Source organism: Neofelis nebulosa, chromosome 12, assembly GCF_028018385.1.
Source record: "Neofelis nebulosa isolate mNeoNeb1 chromosome 12, mNeoNeb1.pri, whole genome shotgun sequence".
In the NCBI taxonomy this organism is placed as follows: Eukaryota; Metazoa; Chordata; class Mammalia; order Carnivora; family Felidae; genus Neofelis; species Neofelis nebulosa.
In genome coordinates this window covers 223,504-248,174 of record NC_080793.1, presented here as the reverse complement: position 1 = coordinate 248,174, position 24,671 = coordinate 223,504, and the positions used below count along the sequence as shown (strand labels likewise).

General features: G+C 53.3%; 1 protein-coding gene across 8 annotated transcripts in view; it reads left to right on the top strand.

The window, feature by feature from the left end:
- The window catches only part of EHMT1 (euchromatic histone lysine methyltransferase 1), a 153,184-nt gene extending 132,404 nt beyond the window's left edge, over positions 1-20,780 (top strand). For all 8 annotated transcript variants that reach the window (XM_058693370.1, XM_058693371.1, XM_058693375.1 and 5 more), the window contains 10 exons: positions 1,501-1,605; positions 7,410-7,564; positions 8,347-8,514; positions 8,700-8,844; positions 9,542-9,619; positions 10,383-10,498; positions 11,701-11,787; positions 12,209-12,287; positions 19,137-19,312; positions 19,493-20,780. In XM_058693370.1, coding sequence (XP_058549353.1) covers positions 1,501-1,605; positions 7,410-7,564; positions 8,347-8,514; positions 8,700-8,844; positions 9,542-9,619; positions 10,383-10,498; positions 11,701-11,787; positions 12,209-12,287; positions 19,137-19,312; positions 19,493-19,670 — 1,287 coding nt within the window. In that variant the 3' untranslated portion in view covers positions 19,671-20,780. The remainder of the gene's footprint in view (positions 1-1,500; positions 1,606-7,409; positions 7,565-8,346; positions 8,515-8,699; positions 8,845-9,541; positions 9,620-10,382; positions 10,499-11,700; positions 11,788-12,208; positions 12,288-19,136; positions 19,313-19,492) is intronic.
- The last annotated feature ends 3,891 nt before the right edge of the window (positions 20,781-24,671 follow it).

Genomic DNA, 24,671 nt, shown 5'->3' with positions numbered 1-24,671 from the left:
GGCCTCACTCACCCTGGCTGCCGCCTCCCCAGGCCACCCACTGGTTACTCTGAGAGCTCATCCCGCAGTGACCTCTTGGGCCACCGTAGTCTCCTGGCCTGGGTGAACATGTCACCACTGAGTGGGGTCCCTGACCTCCTGTATGCCGGGTGCCCTCCCTCCCGTCGTGCCCATCTTCCCACCTAGTGGCTCTCAGGGTTCCAGGGCAGGGTCTTTGCGTGACGAGTAGTCCTTGGCCTGAGGAGTTCCCATGTGTGTCAAGTGAGTGAGTGACTCGGGAGAGCATTGAGGGAGCTTCCCTCCCACTTGCTGGGGCCCAGACCCCTCTCCTCCCACTTGACTCTGGGCTCTGGGAAGGCTGTCTTGGCATCACAGGCTCTGCCCCATCTTTTAGGAGTGTCATTGCCTCCAGCCCAGCTCTCTGCAAGCCACCCAGACAGAGACCCTCCCCAGTGGCCTAGAGATGTGGTTCCCTGCCATGTGCCTCACGGCCCACCTCTGCTCTCACAGGGTCCACAGGCTAGACCCCTACCCTGTTTCATTTTCTACCTCCCATTTGGTTGGGTTTTGAACATTTCCTCTCCTGGGCTGGGCTGGCTCCACGAGGCCAGCTTGTCCCTGCAGTGTCCCCAGTGCCCAGGCGGTGCCCACAGCCAGCCTGCAGGGAGGGCCTCGCTACAGTCATGGAAGCTACATATCTGCCAGAGAGATGTGGCAGCTGGGGGTGTGCAGGGAGTCGTTTGAGAGGTGCTGGGGAGGGTTGAGCTTTCTGCCGCCAGACCATGAGTTGGCAGCGTGATACGCATTTCCTGAGGACTTGCTTTTCCTGGTTTAAACAAAACTACCCGTGACCAACTGAGTAAGGAGAGACAGGCCTGGGTGGGTGGAGTGGTAGAAAGCCGACTGGTCAGAACCACGGTGGACCCTACAGATGGGGTCAGTCTGCGAAGACTTTCTGCCATCTGCCCTTCAGGAGGAAGCCAGAACTGCGCACAGCCTCCGTCAGTCTCTGGGCTTGGATTGCTTTCCGTCCGCAGTTCTTGGCAGCCTGGTCTTGCTTCCTCCTCGGGGTCTGTGTCACTAGGGCCAGCACTTCCCACCAACCAGACTTCTGGTCTCTGAGGGTCGGTCTGGTCAACGGTGTTTCTGGTCCAGGGATCCAGGCAGGTGCACTCAGGTGTGCGGGGTATTGTCCTGGCAGTGTCTGTCCTCCAGGCTGGAGAGGGGCAAGGTCCCGCAGAACCATCTGTCCCCCTCAGAGCAGAGGTTTGTGAGGGTCACACTGGGTGGTTGTGGCTCCGTCTTGCACCCACTGAGATGTCTGGGGCTATACCCGGAGCCTTAGTTTCCTCACCAAGAAAATGGGAACTTGGTCTGGCTCCCGCCTCTTGGGGCCGCCTTATAGGTCCTCAGTGAGACTGCTCTTCATGTAACTTGTCTCTGGGAGCTGTGGTGAATTGTAGGGCTTTGTGTTTTGTTTTGTTTGTTTTTTGAAATTAGGATGATGGCGGCTGGACACCCATGATTTGGGCCACTGAGTATAAGCATGTGGAGCTCGTGAAGCTGCTGCTGTCCAAGGGGTCTGACATCAACATCCGGGACAACGTGAGTCTCTGGGTTTCGCTGGTCCTAAGCAGGTCCTGGAGGAGGATGGAGAGACCAGGGCGTGCAGAGCTGACAGCTGAAGGTTCTTTTTCTTGGAAACCTGACCAAGGCTCTGCCCTCTTTTTCCATGTTTTCAGTGGCCCCTGGACCCACTGTGGTTTCCTCAGGTTGTTTTGTGTGTTGGCCAGTTGCTGGGTATAGATTGAGGGGCGGAGGTTCCTGAGACCTGCCTGTGGGTGGTACCTGCCTATTTAGAGGTGCACCTGGATTGAGGAGCCCAGGGTGCACACCATCCCTGTGCAGGTAGATGTGTGAGCGCCGGCTCATTCTGTGGTTGCCACCATGCACTCAGACCACGAGAGCTAAGGTGCTGGTATTGAAGGCTGGTTTTGTGGGACAGGTTTGGTCTCAGAAAATGGGGGCTTGGGGCCAAGGTCCGAAGACTCACCAGTCCCTGTGGGAGTAACCTCCTGGCAGCCTGTGTGTCAGCAGGCAACTCCGATTGATTACTTAATTACTTAATTAATTAATGTATTTTTAAGTTTATTCAGTTACTATATTTGAGAGAGAGAGAGAGAGAGAGAGAGAGAGAGAGAGAGAGGGCGCACACGCACAAGTGGGGGAGGAGCAGAGAGAGAGAGGAGACACAGAATCTGAAGCAGCTCCAGCCTCCGAGCTATCAGCACAGAGCCTGACGTGGGGCTCAGACCCACGAACCACGAGATCATGACCTGAGCCGAAGTCGGACGCTTAGCCGACGGAGCCATCCAGGTGCCCCAACTCCAGTTAATTTAAAAGGGCATTTCTGAGAAGGTCACTGGGGACCTGCTCTGGAGCAAGGCAGAGGGACAGGGTTCCCAGAACAGACAGACGCAGTGCGCCCTGCAGAGCTATGTCCACTGTTACAGAGTGTCACCAAAAGCCATAAATAGAAAGTCTAGCCACAGACTCATTAAACTGATAATGAAATAAGAAAGCAGGTTGGCAGTAAGAGTTGATTGTTCCAAGCACACCGTTCAGTAGCGTGCAAGTCAGCGTGGAGCCTGAGAGTCCAAGGTAGGGAGGCAGGTGGCCTTTTCCGGTTCTGAGCCCTGAGCGGTACAGGGCTCTCTAGACCCCCGCTTGAAGAAGGGGTGGGAGCAGCGAGCACCACCTGGTCTCTCTTTATGGCTGCTCAGCATTGGGACCCTTTCCTGCATCTGTGAGCGGGTCTCACCCTGCCCAGAAACGTGGCACACAGGCCGGGATCTGGGCCTGCAGCACGTGGCTCGGCTGCGGGGTGTTTCTGTTCATGTCCTCAGAGCTGGTGTGAGTACGATGACACCGCCTGAAAGGGACCGGGGACTGGAAGGTGAGGATAAAGGGAAGGGGTGTGGGGAGGTCCCTGTGGCCGCAGCAGAGAGCAGTCGCGACCTGCCCTGCTGATGCTTTGTGACGTGGTTAGGGCAGTTGCAGCCGTGTGTCCTTGGGCATGGCGCCCCTCGTGCAGCTGTCTGGGGTCGGGGTGCGGGTGTGTGGGCAGCACATGGCTTCACAGAGTCCAGCGGGTGTCAGTGCTGGTGCTGCTGGCGGTCCTCAGGAGTCAGAACAATTGACGGATTGCGTGTCTGTGGGCCACATGACGACGGAACCACGTTTCACCTTGACAGTTTCATCGTCGCGCTAGCGGCAGACTGTACTGTGGCAGGTGTGCAGTGACACGTACACCTGAAATAGATGCTTGTGAGCCCAGAGTCCACCACAGCCACACCAGTGCATGACACTCCTTCCCAGTTTCCTCCTGCTGCTTTGTAGCCAGCCGCCCGCACCGCTTTCTGTCCCGTGGGGGTTCTTTGTGAGCTTGGTGTTCCGTGGGTAGATCCCTGCGGTGTGGACGCTGCTCAGGCAGCGTTGGTCTGGCGGTCAGTGTTCCGTCGTGTGGACAGTTCAGCTCACTCGTCCCTTACCTGGTCATGGACATTTGTGTCTTCTGGGTCTGGCTCTCACACGTGGAGCCGCTGTGAACACGCACACAGGCAGGCCACACATTTGCGTGGCCACATGCTGTCATTTCCCTCAGGTGACACCTGGGTCCCGTGATGTGTGTGTGCTCACGTCTGTGAGGACACCGCCCAGCTTCTGGAACGGCCACGCCCTTCCCAGTGTCCAAGAGCTGCTCCTTCCCCCTCCCCGGGCCTCAGCATGGTCAGTCTGTGTCCTCTTCTGGGAGGGGTCTGCTCACATCTGTTGCCCATGTTTTAGTGGGATGTTTATTGTTGTATCCTTCAGTTTTGAAGGGTTTAGTACATTTTGTGTACAGGTCCTCTGTATCAGATGGTTTACAAACCCTAACAAGTAAGCAGATGGTTTTTAATTTTGATAAAGTCCGGCTTATCAATTATTTTCTTTTTTTTAAATTTTTACTTATTTATTGAGAGCGAGGGAGAGAGAGACAGCGTGAGCAGGGGAGGGGCAGAGAGAGAGGGAGACACAGAATCCGAAGCAGGCTCCAGGCTCTGAGCTGTCCGCACAGAGCCCGACGCGGGGCTCGAACTCACGAACTGTGAGATCTTGACCTGAGCCAAAGTCGGACGCTCAACTGACTGAGCCACCCAGGCGCCCCAATTATTTTCTATTTATAGGTCATGTTTTTGGTGTTCTCTTTAAGAGTTCATTGCCTAACCTCAGATCCCTTTCTCCCATGTTTTCCTATAACAGTTTTTAGTTTCAGGTGGTCATTTTCATAGATGGTAGGAGGTGTGAATCAAAGTTCTGTATTTGTGTGTGTATGTGCGTGTGTGTGTGGATGTGTAGCTGAAAGTCCTCCTTTCTCCACAGAATTGACTTTTGTCCTTTTGTCCACATGTGCGGGGGTCCACACCTGCCTGTCCTCACACCATTGCCGTGCTTTCCCAATGCTGAGAAAGTGCCACCACGAGGCCCGTCGAGACATTACGCATAGCACAGGAATCTTCCAGAGTGTACCCCTTTCTCCCAACCTCATGCTGTTGCTCTCAGACATTGTACTGATGCCACAGTACGTACTTTGTTGAGACTGTCAGAGATATTTGGGAAACACTGTCCTGAAGAAAGTCTCAAAGATCCGCTTGTTTGCTTAGGTCCTTCGATCCAGGGTCATTTTTCTTCTGTGCATCTCACTTCACTCACTGTCCTGGGCACTGGTCTGCCCGACACCAGTGCCCGCAGAGTCCTTTTCCTGCCCTCACTCGGGGGATGTTTCGCTGGGTGTGGATCTGTGGTTCACAGCTCCTCTCCATGCTTTCCTCACACTGCCTGCATCCTCGCCAAGGGGTCTACCACAGGGGACTCTCGGGGTGCCTTGTCCTTACTTCTCGGTGTACAGCACATCTGTTTTCTTTTGGCTGCTTTTAGAATTTTCTCTTTGTCACTAGATTTTGGCAGTTGGATTAGGATGTGTCTTGTGTTACTTGTGTTTGTGCATGGAAGGTCAGTAAGGGTATAGTGAGCTTGGATTAGTAAGGTTAGAGTTTTGTCAGATTTAGAAATTTTTCAGTCCATATTTCTTCCAGTAATTTTTCTGCCCACCCCCACTTCATAAGGGCCCCCGTTCTGTGATTAATCAGCTGGTTTGACATTGTTCCACAGCTCACCGATGGTCTTTTCATTTTCCCAAATAACTTTTTCACTCAGGATTGCAGTTTGGCTGATTTTAAAGCCATTTCGCTGGTTTTATTGCAATTTTGCTGTGTTTTCAAGCTCAGTAATCTTTTTTTTTTTCTTTTTACACTCTATGATGCTGTTAATCTCCCCCAGTATGTTTCTGTCAGACACTGTAGTTGTCAGCTCTGAAAGTTTTGTTTGTAACCTTAGGTTGGATGCCAGACATGATGAAGTTTACCTTGCTACGAATTTCTTTATTCCTGGAAATGTCTTGAGTCTTGTTGTGTGTGCAGTGTAGTTACTTGGAAACAGTCTGATTGTTTTGGGTCTTACTTTCTAGGTTTATTAGGTGGCTTCAAGCAGATCTCAGCCCAGGGCTGCTCATCTCTCCTGTGTGGGTACTGGCACTGAGCCCTCTATGCCTGGGCTTTGTGGTGTGTCCTTCTGGAGGTCAAAGGTGGGGATGTCCAGATCTCCAGAGGCCTCTTTCCCAGCTGCACAGCCTGCTGTGCAAACCCCGGCCACCTTTTTTGTCCCCTTCTCAGGGATACAGTCCTTCATCATCTGAAAACCAGTATTTCACACATTTTGATTGTTTGGCTCTCTCAGGCGGGCGGGTGAGTCCAGCTGGTCCCTCTGGCTCTGTCTTTGCCAGAAACAGAGTGCCGTCTATCGCTTCAGATACGTGGGTCAGGCCTGTTGTGACACAGCAGGCAGACCTCTGTGAGTCTGGGCTGCATAGTCCCATGCTAGGAGGAGCCTTGGTGGGAGGGACAGTCTCAGCATGGAATTCTGGTTATAAAATCATAGATCCTTCTGATGAAGGAGTGAGAAAAGAGGTCCCTAAGGAAATCACATTTTGCTCTGGAGCTTGCAGATGTGTGGAAGATGGAAAGATCAGAGGGGAGGAAGGCGACTCAGAACAACGTCCAGGAAAGGAAGCCCCAGGCAAATCCCGGCTTTTCACAAAGTACCACGGAGGAGTCCATAGAAAAGCCTGTGCCTGGGGCCAGCAGCTATTTGCCAACTGAGAGGACCACACAGTTTCTGTTTTACTTTTATGTTTCCTGCAGTTCATTGAGCTGAAAGCATTGGATGCACTCAGAGTGTGGGGATTGTCTGCGAGCACAGGAGCGTTACAGAGGGTCCCCTGGGCAGGAGAGGGCCAGGAATGGGGCGTGCAGAGTCACGTAGCCAGCACATTGGCCCCGTGAGGGCGGACACGGGGCCGAGTGGGGCAGGCACTGTGCTGAGCTCTGCCTGGGTGCCACCGAGCCCCCTGTGGCGGTGTCAGAGTGAACAGCCAGGCTTGACTTTGGTGGTGGCTCCTGTGAGAACCTCGGGGTCCCCCAGGGGTGGGGACCCTTGAGCGGTGCACACTCTGCCGGGAGAGCAGAGAGCGCTTCCAGGGCAATAAATGTTTCTGCCACCTCTGAGGGTTAAGCCCTGAGTCCAAGTCAGAGAAAGAAAAAGACTCAGACTTTCACTTCCTGGTGTTCCCGAGGAAGAGGTTCGCTAGAGGAGAGGCTCCATAAGTTGTGACGCGTGAGCTCAGCGGGCTGCAGGGCGGTCAGGGCCGCGGGCGCGCCTCGCCACCCGCAGTGAGCACGGGGTGGCCAGCTAGCCGTCGTGGGCTGTCCTGTGGTAGGCCGCTCTCCCTCCCGGCGGTGCCGCACGCTCCCCGTACCACGTTCCGCACGGGCTCTCCGGTTTTCTCCCTCTCACGTTTGTTTCCAGAACTATGGTGTGGTGCCCTAGTAAACTTGCTGCGATCATTGAAAATCGTTTATATCTTGTGTACAGCACAAATGGTTTTTTCTCATATTTGATTTAAAATTTTTATTTTGTAGAGGTTTTCGGGAAGTAAAATTTTAATGAGGTCAAATTTGTCTACTTTTGTCTTTTTCAAATCTTACACAAGTATCGTCCTCTCCTGTGATTGTACTTCTATTCCAAAGTGAATATAATTTTAAAAATTAGATAAAGCACAGTACTCCCAAATGTGATGTTAATAATGTGTTGTGTTTAGGTTGGTCTTATTGCAGATGATTTTTTTATTCAATTTGCAAAATATTCAGTACTGTGCATTACTTTTATAACAAAAATGAAACAAAAAAGGAAGTGCCCTCGGCACTCAGACGGGTGCTCTGCCCTCCTCTTGGCGCGCTGCGCTGTCTGTGCAGGAGGAGAACATCTGTCTACACTGGGCTGCGTTCTCTGGCTGCGTGGACATAGCTGAGATCCTGCTGGCCGCCAGGTGTGACCTGCATGCCGTGAACGTGCACGGAGACTCACCCCTGCACATCGCCGCCAGGGAGGACCGCTACGCCTGCGTCCTGTGAGTGGCTCTGCTGCCGTGGCCCCTGCAGGGCTCCCAGGGTGGGCGAGGCCCTCCGAATGGAGCTCCTTCCCCAAGCGGGCAGAGGCGTGAGTCTCCCAGTCTGCGATTGAAGTCAGCATGGTTCCTTCCGGTTCAGGGAGGATCGTTGTGAAAAATCCCCAAATGCTTAGGTCAAATTGTCCGGCACCTCTGCTCTGGGGCGACGGGCCGGCCCTGCTCAGGAGGGGTGGAGGTGCCGGTGCTGCTGCTCGCCACTCGCCAGAGCTGTTCCCCATGTCACTCACACGTGGCTGCAGTTGGGGTCCTAGGGAGCCGCTGTGCTCCCAGTGGGAGCTCAGAGATGAGGGGTTGCCCTGTGGTGGGGGCCGGAGCACCGCGCTGCCGCTCACCGTGCGGTTCTGACTCGCATCAGGCCCTCGGAGCACCTCCCGGCCCCTGACCGTGTCCTCGGCCACCTGGGTGTGCTTTACCCGTTCATCCTTGAGCGTGCTTTTAAATGGGAAAGCCAGGAGACCTCAGATACCGTCCTTAGTTCCTTACACGCTCTTCCTGACGAGAAAACTGAGGTGACTTTTGATTGTAAATGTGGGAGAAGGAGTAATGGAGTGCATTCCTGGTGAGTCAGGCTGATCTTTCTAGAAGCTCTGGTCAGCAAAGCTTAATTTCGAGATGAGTGGTGTACTCTCTATTTTTACTGACTAGAGTCACTTCATAAATCTCATCCTCATGCCTTTAAATTAAGATCTGAATGTTTTGTTGGCTTACATTTTTCCTTTTAGCCTCTTTCTTTCTCGGGATTCAGATGTCACCTTGAAAAACAAAGAGGGAGAGACGCCCCTGCAGTGTGCCAGCCTCAACTCCCAGGTGTGGGACGCTCTGCAGATGAGCCGGGCGTTGCGGGACGCAGCCCCCGACAGGCCTGTCCCGACGGAGAAGACGGTGAGCAGGTGAGGAGGCCGTTCTGGGGCAAATGGTGACACGTGGGGGTTTAAGAGTTTGAAACAAAAGCTTCTCTTCAAGCTGAGGCGTCCCCGGGCCCGAGAGCAAAGTGCCTGGCCCAGCCCTCAGCGGCTGCCCTGTTGGGGCATCACTTGTCACCGCGAAAGGTAACGTCCCCCCTTTCCGGCGGCAGAGACATTGCTCGAGGCTATGAGCGAATCCCCATCCCGTGTGTCAACGCTGTGGACAATGAGCCGTGCCCCAGCAACTATAAATACGTTTCTCAGAACTGCGTGACGTCCCCCATGAACATTGACAGAAACATCACCCATTTGCAGGTCAGCGGTGCTGGCGGGCGGTGGGGGCGGCGGGCCTTTGGGGCCCGGGGTCCACGGATGTTTCCCCAAGAAGACCCGGCCCTTACAGCAGTTGTCTTCCACCAAAGAGCTGAAAGGCAGATAAAGATCCTTCCTGAAAACGGACCCTGTATCCTGTGTTGGGTCCCTAGCCCCCAGGGCAGTGCCGAGCATCCCCTGGATGATGGTAGTGATTGGTAGTTTGTGGGCCACGCTAGAGCGAGGAGCCCGTCCTGTGCCTTGAGGGGCCTGGCTCCTGCCGAAGTGAGATGTGTGCCCTCAGGGCTGGACCGTGGCTCGGCACTCTGCCTTTCCCTGTTGGGCAGCGTCTGGCCTCAAGTGCAAGCCTGGCAGGATTTCCTTCACGTGTCCCTGTCTCATGGCCCCACATGTCTGACCACCCCCTCCTCTTCTCCTTCCTGAAGGCTCTTCTTCCAGAGCCCCTTGTGCAGGCTGGCAGTGTCTTAGAGGCTGGGTGTTCTCTTCTGCCCACGTGCCCTCTTCCTCAGGGCTGCACACCGCCCGGTGTCCCTGAGAATGGAGACGTTAGGGCCAGTCACCTTTCTTCCGCACGGGCGTGGCTTTCAGAAAGCACGTGTCAGGTAGAGGGGTGGTTTTGAGACTCGTGAGGCTGTGAGCAGAGAACAGCTCTCCCGTGTGACGCACGGTCTCCCCACAGTACTGCGTGTGCATTGACGACTGCTCTTCCAGCAACTGTATGTGTGGCCAGCTCAGCATGCGCTGCTGGTACGACAAGGTGAGCCTGCGGCTGGGGCGCGCTGTGCGGTGAGTCCCCTCCGACCCAGGACGGTGCCCAGCCGGGCTGGGGCAGCTGGGGAGATGAGGAGAGGGCTCTGAAGGCCAGCATCCGACATAAGAAACTTAAATGCTCTTGGAGTTGAGAGTTCAGAGGTCATCGGTGGGGGTGGAAGCCAGGGTGTCCTGGGGTGGGGATGAGACACAGGCTTGGAGGGGAGACCATGGCAGACGGTTGTCTCCAAAGTCACCTTGTAAGGAAAGGGGCACGGGCCTGGGGCTGGGGTGCGTGTTCTTAACGAGGCATGGCTGTGCCGAAGGTGAGCAAGGGCAAGCATTCTGAGGAAAGTTCTCAGTGTTCAGAATGGCCCTGGTGTGTCGCCTGATGGCTTGGCGGGCGACAAGTGGCCAGGTCCCCGTCATGGCTGTGGTCCTGTGGGCTGCAAGGCCGAGAGTGAGCAGTGGTCCAGGGGGCACCGACCCCTTGAAGGAGGCGGAGAGGCCTATGGGCTGGTGGCCTTGCTGAGGCTGAGTGAGTTCCAGGGAGAAGGAGGGAGGCCGACCACGGCAGGTGTGGACTCCTGCTTTGATGCTTCCCATCCAAAGCACGAACATGTAACTTTATGCTCTTACCCAGCTACGAAGTTTGACCAGAAACCCTCGTTTTCATAATAAGGTTTTTAGTTTGTAAAACTGTGTTGGTGTCAGTTTATTTAGCATGAGTGGCGAGCCGTGCTCGGTCCTGACTGCACGTCTGTCCCCAGGACGGCCGGCTCCTGCCGGAGTTCAACATGGCGGAGCCGCCCTTGATCTTTGAGTGCAACCATGCCTGTTCCTGCTGGAGGAGCTGCCGGAACCGCGTCGTGCAGAACGGTCTCAGGTGAGCGTGAGCCCCGGGAGCCCCTCCCTGGGTGCAGGATTTTAAGCCCTTCGGTAGAGTGATGTCAGGTCTGTTTTCCAAGTTTGAAAGTGATTCTGGTTTCTCACGAAGTTCATTGTATTTGCGTGTATTCCATACAGACAGGGGCACAGTGTGTTCAAGTGCATCTGCGTGTGCACAGTAGAGATGAAGAGGTGCTGTCTCCTCTGAGTCCCGTGTCCTCTGGCCTTTTACAGGCTGGAGTAAATAACATGAGAGTCCTGCTTCCAAGCAGCTCAGTTGTGGGTGAGGCCCACTGAGCTGGGGCTGGGAGACAGGCTTGGTGTGAGCACTGCCTCTGTCTCCCAGTTAACATGCACACAGCAACTGTTAGGGCCACTATTGTTTTATTTTAATACTCAAGCCATTTCTGAAACATCCCGTACTGTCTGCGTGTCTCTAACAGCGACAGTGTGATGGTGTTCCGGTACAAAACATTTCAGACCACGTGGGTGCCTTGTTTTTAAGACACTCGGGGTACTTGGTCCAGTGAGGTCTGGCCAGCACCCTTTGCACTGGCCAGGCTCGGACCCGTTACCTGAGCGTCCCCTGGCCGTGAGCCTTCCCTCTGTACACGAGCTTGAGAATTAGAAGACCTCTTTCCGCCCTCTCAGCTGTGAAGGGGATTTATGTATGACATCAGTCTAGTGTCACAGTATCAGCAGCCAGAGAGTGCTTCTGACCAGCCCACACGTCCCTGTCCCCTGTTGACAGGACATCCTCTGGGGGAGGACAGATATGCCCTTCGTCCCCAGGACCCCTGGACACACCAAGGGGCAGGTGGGTCCCCATGGCCCTGGGCCTGGGAGAGCTCCCCATCTACCCTGAGGGGCATGCCGGGCGTTAGCCCCTTTGCCCGTCATCACAGCCTAGAGGCTTGGCTAGACCTATCCCTGTGTTCAGATGAAGGAATGGGAGGGCCAGGGGCTGTGCTCCATGCGCTGGCATTCGGGCCCAGTTCTGAGGCCATCTTGCACTGACTGAGTGCGCACCGTGGACATCAGTGTGAGAGTCGCTGCTTCTTTGAACGTGAAGCTCTGAGGTGCTCTCCAGTTAAGAAGGCAGTATCTTCCACTCTGTGTGCTGCTGTGGCTGGCAGTGTAATCTGCATGTGAGCTGAGCTTTGGGGAACTTGGCAGTGAGTGGCTGACCCTGTTTTCCAGGGCGAGGCTGCAGCTCTACCGGACACAGAACATGGGCTGGGGCGTGCGGTCCCTGCAGGACATCCCCCTGGGCACCTTCGTCTGCGAGTAAGTGAGTGCCTGGGTCGCCCCAGGGCTGCCGGCTGCCTCTGCCGTTTTGTGGACAGCAGAGCTGTGCCTGGGACTTGCGGGTATCCCTGAAAACCAAGTTCATGTTGTCTCCACCCCTCACCTACCTCCTTGGCTTTCTGCTTGCACTTAGGCTCTTATCAGGTCGTGGCTCATTCAAGATGGTACCATTCAGTGGTTTCCAGGGTAGGGTCACTGTGGATCCCTGGTCAGAGAAGGGGTTTCCGTGTCGCCCTTTTCTGGGTCCTGAAGTTAAATCCCAGCTCAGTCCCTGGCAAAATTTTCCAAAATGCTTGGCGACAGTTTAGAGGGCCCCACCATGGCTGCTGTGCAACCCGTCCTGCCATCAGGGGCAAGGCAGTGCTGTCTGGTGTTCTCACGCGCGTCTTGCTTCCTGCAGGTATGTGGGAGAGCTCATCTCTGACTCGGAAGCTGACGTTCGGGAAGAAGACTCTTACCTCTTTGATCTTGACAATAAGGTAATGTGTTTGGAGGGGTTGGGGTGTAGAGCAGATTGCAAGTGTGCAGCATGGGAGTGGTAAGGAGGCTCGCTCACACCGGCCCGCTCTGCGCTCAGGAGGCCTCTGGGCTCGTGCAGAGAGTAGCCTGCCTCTCCCGAAGGTGCTGAGCCCGGATGCACCAGCCCTCTGAAGCCCTGCTGCTCATGGGATTAGAGCCCATGGCCGTCAGAGGGCAGGGGGCTCACGGTGACAGGCAAAGTGGGAGCAAGACTTGCGTGAGGCATCAGGGGTTGCAAGTGTGTCCCAGCTGCTCTCCTGGTTGTGGGGACAGTAGTTGGACCCTGGTCTTCACTCCAGGATCCAGGCTTCCGGGGACTTTTGGAGGCAACCTCATGCTGTCCTTGCCCTACCCTGGTACCTGTGTTGTTTTCGGTGTGTGACTTTCCTGTTTAAGAACTTACAGAAGCAGTCAGGGTGGAAGTGAGGACATGGGGCTCTCTAGCCAGAGTCCCGAGTAGCTGCCCTGTGGATGAGGACTGAGCCAGGCCCGGACCTTCCTGCCGTGCCCACCCCAGCCCTGCCCTGCAGGTGGCTCTCAGAGAGCCAGGCATGTGAGATCTGTGTTTCACGAAGAGAAACCTACATCCTGGAAGGTTGCAGCGCATGGGCACTGCCCCACACCCCTACCCCAAGACTTCTGGGGCGCCCCAGTGACCCCATCATGTGTGCACGGTGCAGTGAGCCATGCCCCGCCCCCAGATCCTCTTTGTGCTTCTTCCTCGGTCTTCTGCCTTTCCTCATCTGTTGAGCTGTTTGCCTTTTATGGTTTGTAGCAGTTCTTTATGTGTTCTGGGTCAGATGCTCTTTTGGACATTTGTGTGTCGTGGACCTTTTCTGTCTGTGGCTTGTTTAGTTCCTAATGATGCCTTTTAGCGAATGGAAGTGCTTTTTTTTTTTTTGTTTTAGAGAGAGAGAGAGAGAGGGGGAGAGAGAGAGAGAGAGAGAGAGAGAATCCCAAGCAGTCTCTGTGCTGTCAGCGAAGGGTCTGACACAGGGCTTGATCCCATGAACCATGAGATCATGACCTGAGCCAAAACCAAAGAGTCAGACACTTGACTGACTGAGCCACCCAAGCGCTCTGGAAGTTATTTTTAGTGCAGTCCAGTTTATCAGCTTCTTCCTACGTATTGTGGGGTTTTGTAACGTCCCAGTAAAGCCAAGGTGTTTTAAAGGGTAATCAAAAGATACACATCTGTGCTATTCCCCAGAAGTTACACTTGGCCTCTACATGTAGGTATATAGTCACTTTACTGTAGGGTTAAGCTTTTTTTTTTCCCCCCATATCTGTATCTGCTTGACTTAGGACCATTTGTTGAGAAGATCACCCTTTTCTCCACTGCTCAGTAGTGCAGCTTTTGTCATAACGCAGTGTCCTTGTGTGCCTGGGGCTTCCCTGTGTCCACGACTGTCTTGGCTGGGCTGTGCCACATTAATCATCCTAGTTTACGTCCTCTGACGCTGGGGTCTTTGGGAGTGTCTTGATCTTCTTGGTTTCCTTCAGTTTCTATATAAGTTTTAGAATCAGCTTGACAAGTTCTGCAGAACCCCTGTAGGGATTTCATTAGGGTGGTTTAACCCGTGACCCAGTTAGGGGTCACTGAGGGTCTTGCCACCTTCTTTTCTAGGGTGTATCACTCCACTTGTTTGTCGTCTTCAGTTACCCCCAGTAATGTTTGATGGTGTTCTGTGGTGGGATCCTGTAGATCGTTTGTTGTATTGTTTTATCTAATAGGTTTTTGATCATTTTACTTTGGGGTCAACTTTATTGTAATTAATTTACACGCAGTGAACTTTAAGCATGTGATTTTGTTTTTTACAAATGTGTGTGCAGCCTAATCACCCCCACAGGCAAGATCTGGAACATTACCCCAAAGGCGCCTGTGCCCCGATATGCCCCCAGCCTGGTTGGCCACAGAGCCACTGTCTGTCTCTGCTGGTGGGTTTGTCCTGCGTTAGAATTTCCTGGAAGTGGAGTCAGAGCGTGTGTTCCTCTCTGTCTGGCTTTTCGTGGGCCACCCGGGTGGTGGCAGATCCTGTGACCCACCAATACCCGTGCTGGGTTGTGCTACCACTGTGGATGGACCTGGATATTTCCAGATTATGCTGTTAGGAGTAAACCTACTGTGAATCTTCATAGACTTGTTTTTTTGTGGGTGTGAGTTTTATTTTCCTGGGTAATTCCTGGGAGTGGGATTATTGCCATCTGGTAAAAGTATACATTTAATAACTTACAAAGAAGGAGCAAGCACTTTCCCAAAGTGGTTGGACCACTGTACGTTTCCACCAGCAGCAAAGGAGAGTTCCAAACACTGTCATTTTAATTTGGCATTTTCTTGATGATTATTGACAGGAGCATCTTTTCACAGCCAATTGGCCTCCTTATGTCTTCTTTTGTGCGCGAGTTTTTAAAATTTGTTGCCCATCGCTTAATTGGGCTACTTGTTTTCTTACTGGGTTGGAAGGGCTCTTTACAGTTCCTGATTCGTGACCTGGGTCAGACACCTGTATTATCTCCTAGCCTGTGCTTCTTCATTTTCTTTTTCTTTAAAAAAAAAAATTATTTCTTTATTTTGAGAGAGTGAAAATACATGCGCAGGTGGCGGAAGGACAGAGAGAACCCAAGACACCGGGCTTGATCTCGTCTCCATCTCATGGACCCTGGGATCATGACCTGAGCTGAAATCGAGAGTCGGACCCTAACCGACTGATCTACCTAGGTGCCCCCGTGCATCTTCATTTTCTTAATGATGTCTTTCGTAGAACAGAATAGTTTTTTTATGGTTTAGTGCTTTGTGTGCTGTTAGTAATCTTTGTCTATCACAAGGTTGTGAAGATTTTCTCCTTTTTCTAAAATTTTTATATTTTTAACTTCTAGATCCATGATCTGTCTCGAGTATGTAGTTTCAGATAAGGCTGGAGATTTCTGCTTGTCCGTGTGAATATACAGTTATTCCAGACCGGCCAGCCAGTCAGCCGGAAAGGCTTCTGCTGGTAGGTCTGTGCCTGAACTGTGTTTTGTTCCTTTGATTTATCTGCTGACCCTCAAAGCTATACCACTGTCTCTTGACTACTGTCAGTTCAGAGTAAATATTGACACCAGGTAGCTCCTTTTTAAAGGTCCTTTTAGTTCTCTGGGGTTCTCTGCATTTCCATGTAAGCTTGAGAATCCGGGTGTCTGTGCGGAGAGGCTGCTGGGATCTGACTGGGATGACGTCCGGTCTGTTGAACCACTTAGGGGTGTTGGCATCTGAGCAGCATCCAGTGTCCTCGTCCCTGGTGTCTGGGGGTGGAGCCAGACCCCAGCCCCTCCTGGGGGCACCACTCTGGCAGCCCTGTCTCTCCTGCCAGCGGCTGCCCTCGTGGCTCCCGACCTTCCAGTCTTTCATCAGCCTCACCCCACCAGATTGGGCCCCTCAAGATGCTCCCTTCATCCTGCTTCTGTGGCTCATTCATTTTGGTGTGTGAAGGGCTGCGAGTACACCATAGCCTCCAGGGGCCGCTCCAGCTCAGACCTCGTGTCCCCATTAGTGTGGCTGCTCCTGTGTCCGAGGGACCTATGTGCCCACTGCTTGGGCCCTCCCCACCCACGGTCTAAGGTGTCAGCAGACTTTCTGGCTCTGCCTTCAGAATGTTTCCAGGGTCTGACCACCTGTTGCCACGTAGCCTGCCTTCTCCCTGGCACGGACTGTCCCTGGGCTCTGGGTCTGTGCCTAGACCCCAAGGTCTCCCTCTCCTTGCTGTTCTAGAACCTTCTGAACACCCACCTCTCCTGCCCCTGTTTCCAGGAAAGTGCAGGTGGCATATTGGAAGCTATGGGGTCCAGAGACCAGTGGGCAGAGGACCCAACTTTGTGCTCTGTGACTGAGGCGGGGTGGGTGTGGAACCCGCAGCTTGTCCCCAGCATGGGAAAGGGGCTGTTGCATGTCCTGAAGGCTTTGGTCAGGGTCTCCACATGTGACTGGCTCCCAGAATTTTTGTACTCAGTTTTGACCAGTCATCGTCATTCTTTCCGAAGCTTGAGCTGTCCCTTTCCGTGGCCGTGGAGCCTGTTCACACCAGCCTCGCCTCCTTGGGCTCCATTATGTCTGGCTTCCCTCATTTGGCCTCAGACTTCCCTAAGCTGCCCATGGTCCTTGCAGTGGAGATGATTTTTAGGTACCAAGTCAGGACACCAAGGCGCTCATTGCCACCAGGGTGCCGTTGGCCTCGGTCTAATTTTTTAGAGGACAGAGCTCTAGGATAAAAGTTATGAAAGATGTGTTCGCGTCACTATTCCCATTCAGATGTAACATCACTGGGTTTTCCCCACTCCTTTGGTCTTATACTTGTGTGTCCTCCACAGTAAAGATCCCGGCTCCTAGCGTGTTCGTTTCAGAGGAGCATCCCTAACGTGGCAGCAGCGTGTGTGTGAGGTCTTAGAACATGTCCCGCTGAGGACACGAGCACCAGCCCGCAGCACTTGGCGCGATGGTCTCTCCGTGTGGGTGGGCTCCCAGTTTGCTGTTGTAGGTATGTTTGTGTGTCTCGGTTCATTTTCAATTCCAGATTTTATCTTATTTTTATTTTTCTTTTCATTTTTATTTCATTTCATTTCATCTCATTTCATCTCATTTCATTTCATTTTTATGTTTATTTACTTTTGAGAGAGAGAGAGAGAGAGTGTGAGTGAGTCAGAGTGTAAGCAGGGGAGGAGCAGAGAGAGAGGGAGACAGAATCCGAAGCAGGCTCCGGGCTCCGAGCTGTCAGCCCAGAGCCTGATGTGGGGCTTAAACCCATGAACCATGAGATCACGACCTGAGCCGAAGTCCAACGCTTAACCAACTGAGCCACCCAAGTGCCACATTAAGTGCCAGAATTTTAAAGTTTATTTTTTAGTTATGTAAAATATTTACATGGTTTAAAAGTAAAGATTGCACGAGGTCATATTCAGAAGTCTTGCGTGTTCTGCGTGCTCCTTTCCTGCCCTCAAGAGTAGCCATGTGTGTGTCTCACCTCCTCACGTTTCTGACAGAAAAGGTGGTCCCCCCACCGTTTTTCTGAGGTGCTGCTGTGGCGTAGAGCTCACCGTGTTCTGAGCACGTGTGGATCCTTCTCCTTCTTTGGGGGACGTTCAGGTTGATTTCAGCCTTGGCTGTTGCGTCTCCTGTCCTGCACACGTGGCGCTGTGTGGGGCGTGTGTTGTCCTCACCCAGGTCCCCAAAGCTCTGCTCAGCAGCCAGGCAACTGCAACTGAGAATTTCCATTGCATTCTTTCTTATTATTTCTGTTTCTCTGAGATTTTCACTCGGTGAGAAACATACTGTTTTACCTGTGGCGAGGATGCTCTAAGGGGGCTTCTGACATCCTCACGTGTCCGTGCGGCATCTGCTTCACTTCAGGGCTGGACTCCGTGGATTGTCATTTCTCTTCAGAACGCGTCCGCTTCCTCGGTTCTTTGTCTTTGTTCATGCTGACTTGTTGGTGGCTCCAGCGTTCCTGCGACGTGTGTCGTGTGCTCTGTTAAAATTGGCCGGCTGGGCTCGAGTGCGGGCTCTTCCCCTGTTGAGGTGGCGACATCCCTGGCATCCGTCCTGTCCCGTGCACCCGCCGCTCTGCCGTCGTGGGCTCTGGCTCCTCGCTCCCGATCCTCACAGCTTCTGCTCCCAGTTTCCCCTGCTGCGCAGGGTGGGCTTGCCTGCAGACCTAGTCCGTCACACCCAGAGGCAGAGGCCAGAATCCGTGCCATGGCCATCGTTCTGGATTTCGGCATGTCTTTGGGACCTGCCGGGAGGTGGGATTGCTGAGTCAGGGGCATGTATGCCTTTGGTTTGGCAGAAAAGTTGATAGAGACCACCCGTCTCTGCCACCGTTTTGTCTTCCCTCGACCACTGAGGGTCCTCTGGCTTCTGGTTAATGCTCTGCCATATGCAGGATGCACACCTGGAAGGTCCCCTTCTCCTTGTTGCCTGTCTGGTTTTCCCTCCCACACGTTACACTTGGTTCCTGTGGTCACTGCATCGCAAGTGCCCAGGGACTCAGCCACATGAGAAGGCCCGTGCTCACTGGCTTCCCCTTGTGGACACTGTGTGACCGGGCTCTCTGCTTGGGGCCCCAGGGGCCGATGGGGGTGTGTGGGGAGAGGTGCCCGCAGTCTGTTTGGTGGGTGTGGCATTCAGCTCCTTGCATTCTGGGGTCGATGCCCACTTCCTCACTGGCTGTGCCCGGCCACCCACATTCCTTGCCACATGGCCCCTCTGACTCCAGGCCCTAGCCACCTCTGGCACTCTGGGTTTTTGCAGAGAAAACTGCTTCTTAAAGGGCTCCTGTGGTGAGGTCAGGCCCCCAACCAAGCACCCTTTCTCACTGTCAGCTCAGTATCCCTTCTGCTGCGTGTTGTCATGGGAGGAGTGCTGGGTCAGGGTCGTGGGACTTCTGTCTGTACCACTGGGCTAGCAGGACATGGTAGTGTTCCTGTTCCGTGGCTGTAGCCACCCCTCGGGAGCCACCTGACGGCCCTCGGCCCGAGTGCTGCTTCCTTCCGTCTGTCCGACCTGCCCTGCACGCTCCGAGTCTCCCGGCACCTGCTTGCGATGGGCTCTGCCGCCCCCTGTGGTTCCCATCGCCCGCCTCCTTCCTCCTGGTACTGGTGGCGTCAGAGCATCAGATGATCCACGTGTGCCCTGTGCAGCCCGACTGGCCAGGAGGCATATGGAGCAGGCCGCCTCCCCAAGGCATGGAGGCCTCCTGCGTCCCTGCTCTGGGGGCGCATCTCTGCCCACGGTCTGCAGACTCCTGCGCGAGCTCCCCGCTCTCCTTCCCGCCCACTAGGATGGTGAGGTGTACTGCATTGACGCGCGGTTCTACGGGAACGTCAGCCGCTTCATCAACCATCACTGCGAGCCCAACCTGGTGCCCGTGCGCGTGTTTATGTCACACCAGGACCTGCGCTTTCCCAGGATTGCCTTCTTCAGCACCCGCCTGATTGAGGCTGGGGAGCAGCTGGGGTAGGTGCCGTGGTCCCCAGGGGCTGGCCGGGTCTGGGGACCTTCTGGGGTGCATCCTTGTGCCACTCAGTGCAGACTTACCCCCGGTAGCCTCCTGTGTCTCCAGACCGCTTGCTCAGGCTGGCCTGCCCCCAGGCGGTGTGGGGCCTGGATGCATCCTTAGCTCTGCTGTCTCCCCAGGTTTGACTACGGGGAGCGCTTCTGGGACATCAAAGGCAAGCTGTTCAGCTGCCGATGTGGCTCCCCCAAGTGCCGGCACTCCAGCACGGCCGCGGCGCAGCGGCAGGCCAGCGCCGCCCAGGACGGCCAGGAGAACGGCCTGCCCGACACCAGCTCCTCCACCGCTGACCCCCTATGAGCAGCAGCCGGCCTGGGGCGCTGAGCGTCGGTGCCATTCACACTGAGGTTGGAGAGGAAGGCGAAACGCACACAACACCCGAGGGCTCCGACCTGGGGCTGGAGGGACCTGGGCCGTGGCTGCGAGGCCCCAGCGTGGCTGCCTCCGGGCTGGGGGCGGGCGCTTTGGAACACTCTGGGAATCCGCGCTGGCGTGACCTTGTGAGTTTCTGATGATGGTTTTGTCGTTTCCACGTTTCCCGTTCCCCCTCAACTCCCCTGGTTCCTGTTCCACCGTGGGGCTTGTTGGCAAAGCCCGGTCAGCCCAGGCTCCCTGCGTGGCACCTGCCGAAGACACCATCACCCTCGAGCTGCTCCGTTAGACCTGCCTGCACGAGGCCTGCGTGGCTGGTGCCAGTTCTGGGCACCGCGCAGATGCCGTCCCCACCTCGACCTAGGAGAGGTCAGGGCCAAGCCGTCACTGACTTTGGAGAAAACGTTTGTTTGCTTTTTAAAGAAGTCCTATATCTAGTCCTATATATCAGACCTCTAATGCATTTCTTTCTGAGGAAGCGGTCTGGCGGGTGCAGGAGGGCCATGGCCCGAGGAGGACCCCGCACCGGCCCCGCCAGCGCAGCAATGCTGGCGCCTTCTGTTGATTTTTAAACCACATGCTATGATGAATAAACTGATTTATTTTCTACCGTTATTGAACATTAGGACAAATAAAAACACAAAACACAGACAACGGTGCTGATTCTGGTGTGGTTTCTACTCACCATGTGAAAATAAACTATCAACTGTATAAAGAGAACAAAGTGATTTTAGAATAAAATGCAGGAAAAAACTTTTTTTAAAACGTTAGTCTTGTCGTGGAATAAATTTGCCATCACCTTTTGTGTGACGGCCTGCCAGGTCATATACTTTTTTTTGGCATATACTTTTTTAAATACTGTAATTAGTGCAGTAGCAGTGGGGTTTTTGTGCGGCTCTTCTAAAACATTCATGATGCAGTCATGTTTATTTTTTTCTGTTAAAATGTTTTTGACAGTTTTAAGAGCAGTCTTTTGGCTCAGACCATTTCTTGTTCTGTTTTCAATGAAATCAATAAAAAAAAAAGAAGTACTTTAAAGGAGGTTTTTATTATGATGCCATGTTTCAGCTGGTTTCTGCCAAACACCCGTGCTCCCTCTGGGGTGCTCGCGGGCTCACACGCGGCCCGGGTCCGAGCAGGCGGCACACACCTTCCTTGTCAGCACAGCCTGTCTCTGAAGAGGACGCTACCTGCATCCGCCCCAGGCAGACAAGTGCAGAGTGTGTGTGCATGCCTGTGTGTGTGCGTGCCTTTGTACGACCAGCACCAGGCACTGAGGCCCAGGTATCTTTCTGGAGGCTGATGGGCGTAAGCACCAGGTAAGTGCCCAGAATCCCTAATCAGATCTGCATTTGAGCGCGATGAGACTGGAGCAGTTTCTTCCTGCCAGCCAGCCACGGCCTCTGCCCCTCAGCAGGAGCCCTGTGTCCTGTGCAGGGCTGGCCTTCACCCGGGCACCTGTAAACTCAACAAGAAATAGCTTGAGTGTTTGGGTTTTTTAATACATGGAAGTCATCCAGTTAGACACTTTCAGACATTTATCTGGAACAGTAACCGCTCTCCTGCACATTGTGAATAGCCCAGGTAGGATGCCTTCCCTTGGGGCCCTTGGTCCAGCCGTGTCACCACCAGGAAGGTGACTACAGGCCTGGGTGTACGTGAGCACCCGTGACCCAAGTGGGACAGAGATGGTGCTGATCCTATAGAAAGACGACGCCCCTTCTTCCAGGAGGGCTTGGGTTGGCTCCCCAGGCTTGTCTTTCTCCTCTGGGTGGTGCCTTGAGCGGGGGCTGGGCTGGGGCAGTGGCCCGGGAGGGTTCGGGACAGTGGGCCCACAGGAGGCCTCATCCCAGAGGCAGTGGGGGGGAGGGGAGGGGCAGGGGGTCCACCTGGAGCTTGGATTTCAGGCCTCGTGGACCCCACCAACCTTTTGTGGCCCTTGCCCCAGCACAGTCCTCACCCCCTTGGGTTCTAAGCTCCTTACCTTGCAGTCAGCTAAGGTCGTTTGCACTTTGGTGATTGTCCTGTGCACCGGGTTAGATGCTGGGTGTGCAGAGGTATCTGTCGAGTCAGGATCCAGTCTTGTCGAAAACTGCTGCTGTGTTAGGGAGGCCTGTGGGGTGAGTAGACCCCACCACCCTCCCACCCACCAGACACCATGACAGCAAGTCCTGACCATCTAAAAGGAGCGTACAGGGAGCCTGCGTGGCTCAGTCGGTTAAGCATCTGACTTTGGCTCAGTTAGTGATCTCACGGTTTGTGGATTTGAGCGCCATGTCAGGCTCTGTGCTGACAGCTCAGAGCCTGGAGCCTGCTTCAGATTCTGTGTCTCCCTTTCTCTCTGCCCCTCTCCTGTTCACGCTCTGTCTCTCTCAAAAATAAACATTAAATAAAATGAGCCTGCACAGGGCTTGGCTTTGGGGAGCCTAAAGTTTGTGCCCTGGGCTGCTGTTTCCTGCCTGGTCCTAGAGACTCCCATCAGCATCCGCTGTGGCTGTCTCTAAACCAGTTGTGGGCAGGGCTCAGGGTTGGGCCCAGAGAGGCTTGTGGGGTCTCTGCGCCAGCAAGGTACAATCTGTAAGCGTGGGTGTGGGCATGTGGCTCGGGGGGGGGGGGGCGGGGTGTGGTGGGGTGGGTAGTTCTCTCTGGAGAAGTCCTACTTGTCATTGCCAAAATCAAAACAGCACATGAGAACTAGAGAGAAACCGAGAAACCCACCAGAAACGCCTTTTCTCAGGCTCCCTGCCTGCTTCAGGGAGCACACCATGCCCTCCCCTCGGCTGTGTCCTGTCTGTGACTCCTCTGGGGACCACACCGCGGTTAAGTCCTTGCTGACATACGCATGGATGTTTCCAGTCTCCACCAGGGACTGTGGCGCTGTGTGCCACCCTTCACTCCGCTGGTGTTCTCTTAGAGAAGGGGTCAGAGGGCGTCCCTGGTGTCCACTTGGGAAGTGATCCGCAAAACCCCAGCCTTTACCTCCACCAAGAGGGCATGTTTTCACACACCTTGCATGCACCATTGTCCTACTTCCTACTTTTTCTAATTATCCAGAGCAACGTGATGCCTCAAAGCATTACATTTTGCACTTACTTGGTTGTTGCAGACCGGTTTTTCCTCTTGTGTGTACTACCTTGGTGAAAATTTCATTGTGGTGTTCATATTTCCCTTACTGATTTGTGTGAACTCTATACATCGTAGCTTTGTACCCATGCTGAACGTAAATTTAAGTTTAGCTCTGGAATCTAGGTGGGATTTATTTGGTGTCTGGTATGAATTGAAGATTCTAAGAATTGAGGGGTGGTTTTCACATGGTGAAGTGCATGGGTCTTGTTTGTACAGCACAGCAGGTTTTGACAGACCGCTTTCCCCACGTAACCCTTCCCTCCCCAGAGAATAGGCCTTTCCCGTCACCTGGCAAGTTTCTGTGTTCTTCCCAGCTGGTTCCCACTTCCGAGAGGCATTTCCTGTTCAGGTTTCTTTCACCATAGATTGGATTGGTTTTTTTCCATTGCAGAACTTCATGTAAATGGATCCATGCAGCATATGACTCTTTTTTTCTAGCTTCTCTTGCTCAGCTTTTTTTTTTTTTTTTTTTTTTGCTCGCACTTTGTAAAGCGTCAGTTTATTGCTGAAGAGAATTCCGTGGTAAGGATATGCCAGGTTTGTTTACCTCTTCCCCATCGTATGTACATTTGTATTTCCAGTTTGGAGCTATTATCAGGAAAGCACCTGTGAACATTCTCTTAGTCTGTTGTGTGAATGTTTTTGTTGTGCAGGGAAAATCCCTGGACACGGACTTGCTGCGCGAGGCGGTCAGCGCATGTTCCATTGTGGCTGTGCTATTCTACTCACCGTCGCGTGTGAGAGCGCTCTGCTGGTGTCCCCCGCTAGTACCAAGTGCACCTATTCTGGGGGGGGGGAGGTGGTGGCACGTGGCATTCATTTGCATCCCCACTGATGATGAGCACCTTTTCAGATGCGTGTTGTCCATGCAAAGTGTTCAGTCTTTTGTGTGTTTTTTAATTGGACCATCTTTCCATTGTTGAGCGTAGGAGTCCTTTGTGTATTCTAGGTACAAGTCCTTTCTTTGTCAGACAGAAGTATTTAAGTGTTTCCCCTCAGTCTGTTATTTTGTGTTCATTTTCTTCAGAGCAGAAATTTACAGATTGGGGCAAGTCCAGTCTCTATTCTGGGGGCATTTTCTCTGTCCGCAGGCATCATATCATTGCCCATTCCAAGGTTGAGAAGATCATTTCCCATTTGCTTCTAAATCCTTACGATTTTAGACTTTATGCTTTGGTGTGTGATCCATCTCAAACTGATGCTTGAGCATAGAGGGAGGTAGAGATCAAGCCTCATCTTCCCCAGTGTGGGCATTTGCTGATTTTTACAAAGATTTAAAGATTCTCCCATTGAGTTGCATTGGCTCCTTGGTAGAACATTAGTTGGCACATGCGTGTGGACTCTATTTATGAACTCTCATTCCTTTGGTTATTTGCCTTTCTGTCTTTATTCCTGTAGCTTCATTTTAAGTATCAAAATCACCTGTGGTCTACATACTCCAAATTGTTTTTATTCTGAAACATCATATAAATTCCTATCAAAAAAAAAAAAAAAAGCTGGGTGGATTTTTTTTAACTTTTAAAATCAACTTTACTGAGATATACTTCACATATCATAAAAATGTACTCAAGGGTTCCATGAATTTTGACAAGTGTATGTACTCCTATAACTATCACCATCACAATCAAGATGTAAAGAACGTCTCATTATCCCCCAAAACATTGCCGGTGCCTCTTTGCAGTCAACCCCACCCTGCCCCAGGAGATGCTGATCTGCCTGGGTCAGTATAGATGAATAGTTTCTGTTCTAGAATTTTTTATAATTGGAACAATACAGCATGTACTTCGTTATCTCCCCATTTAA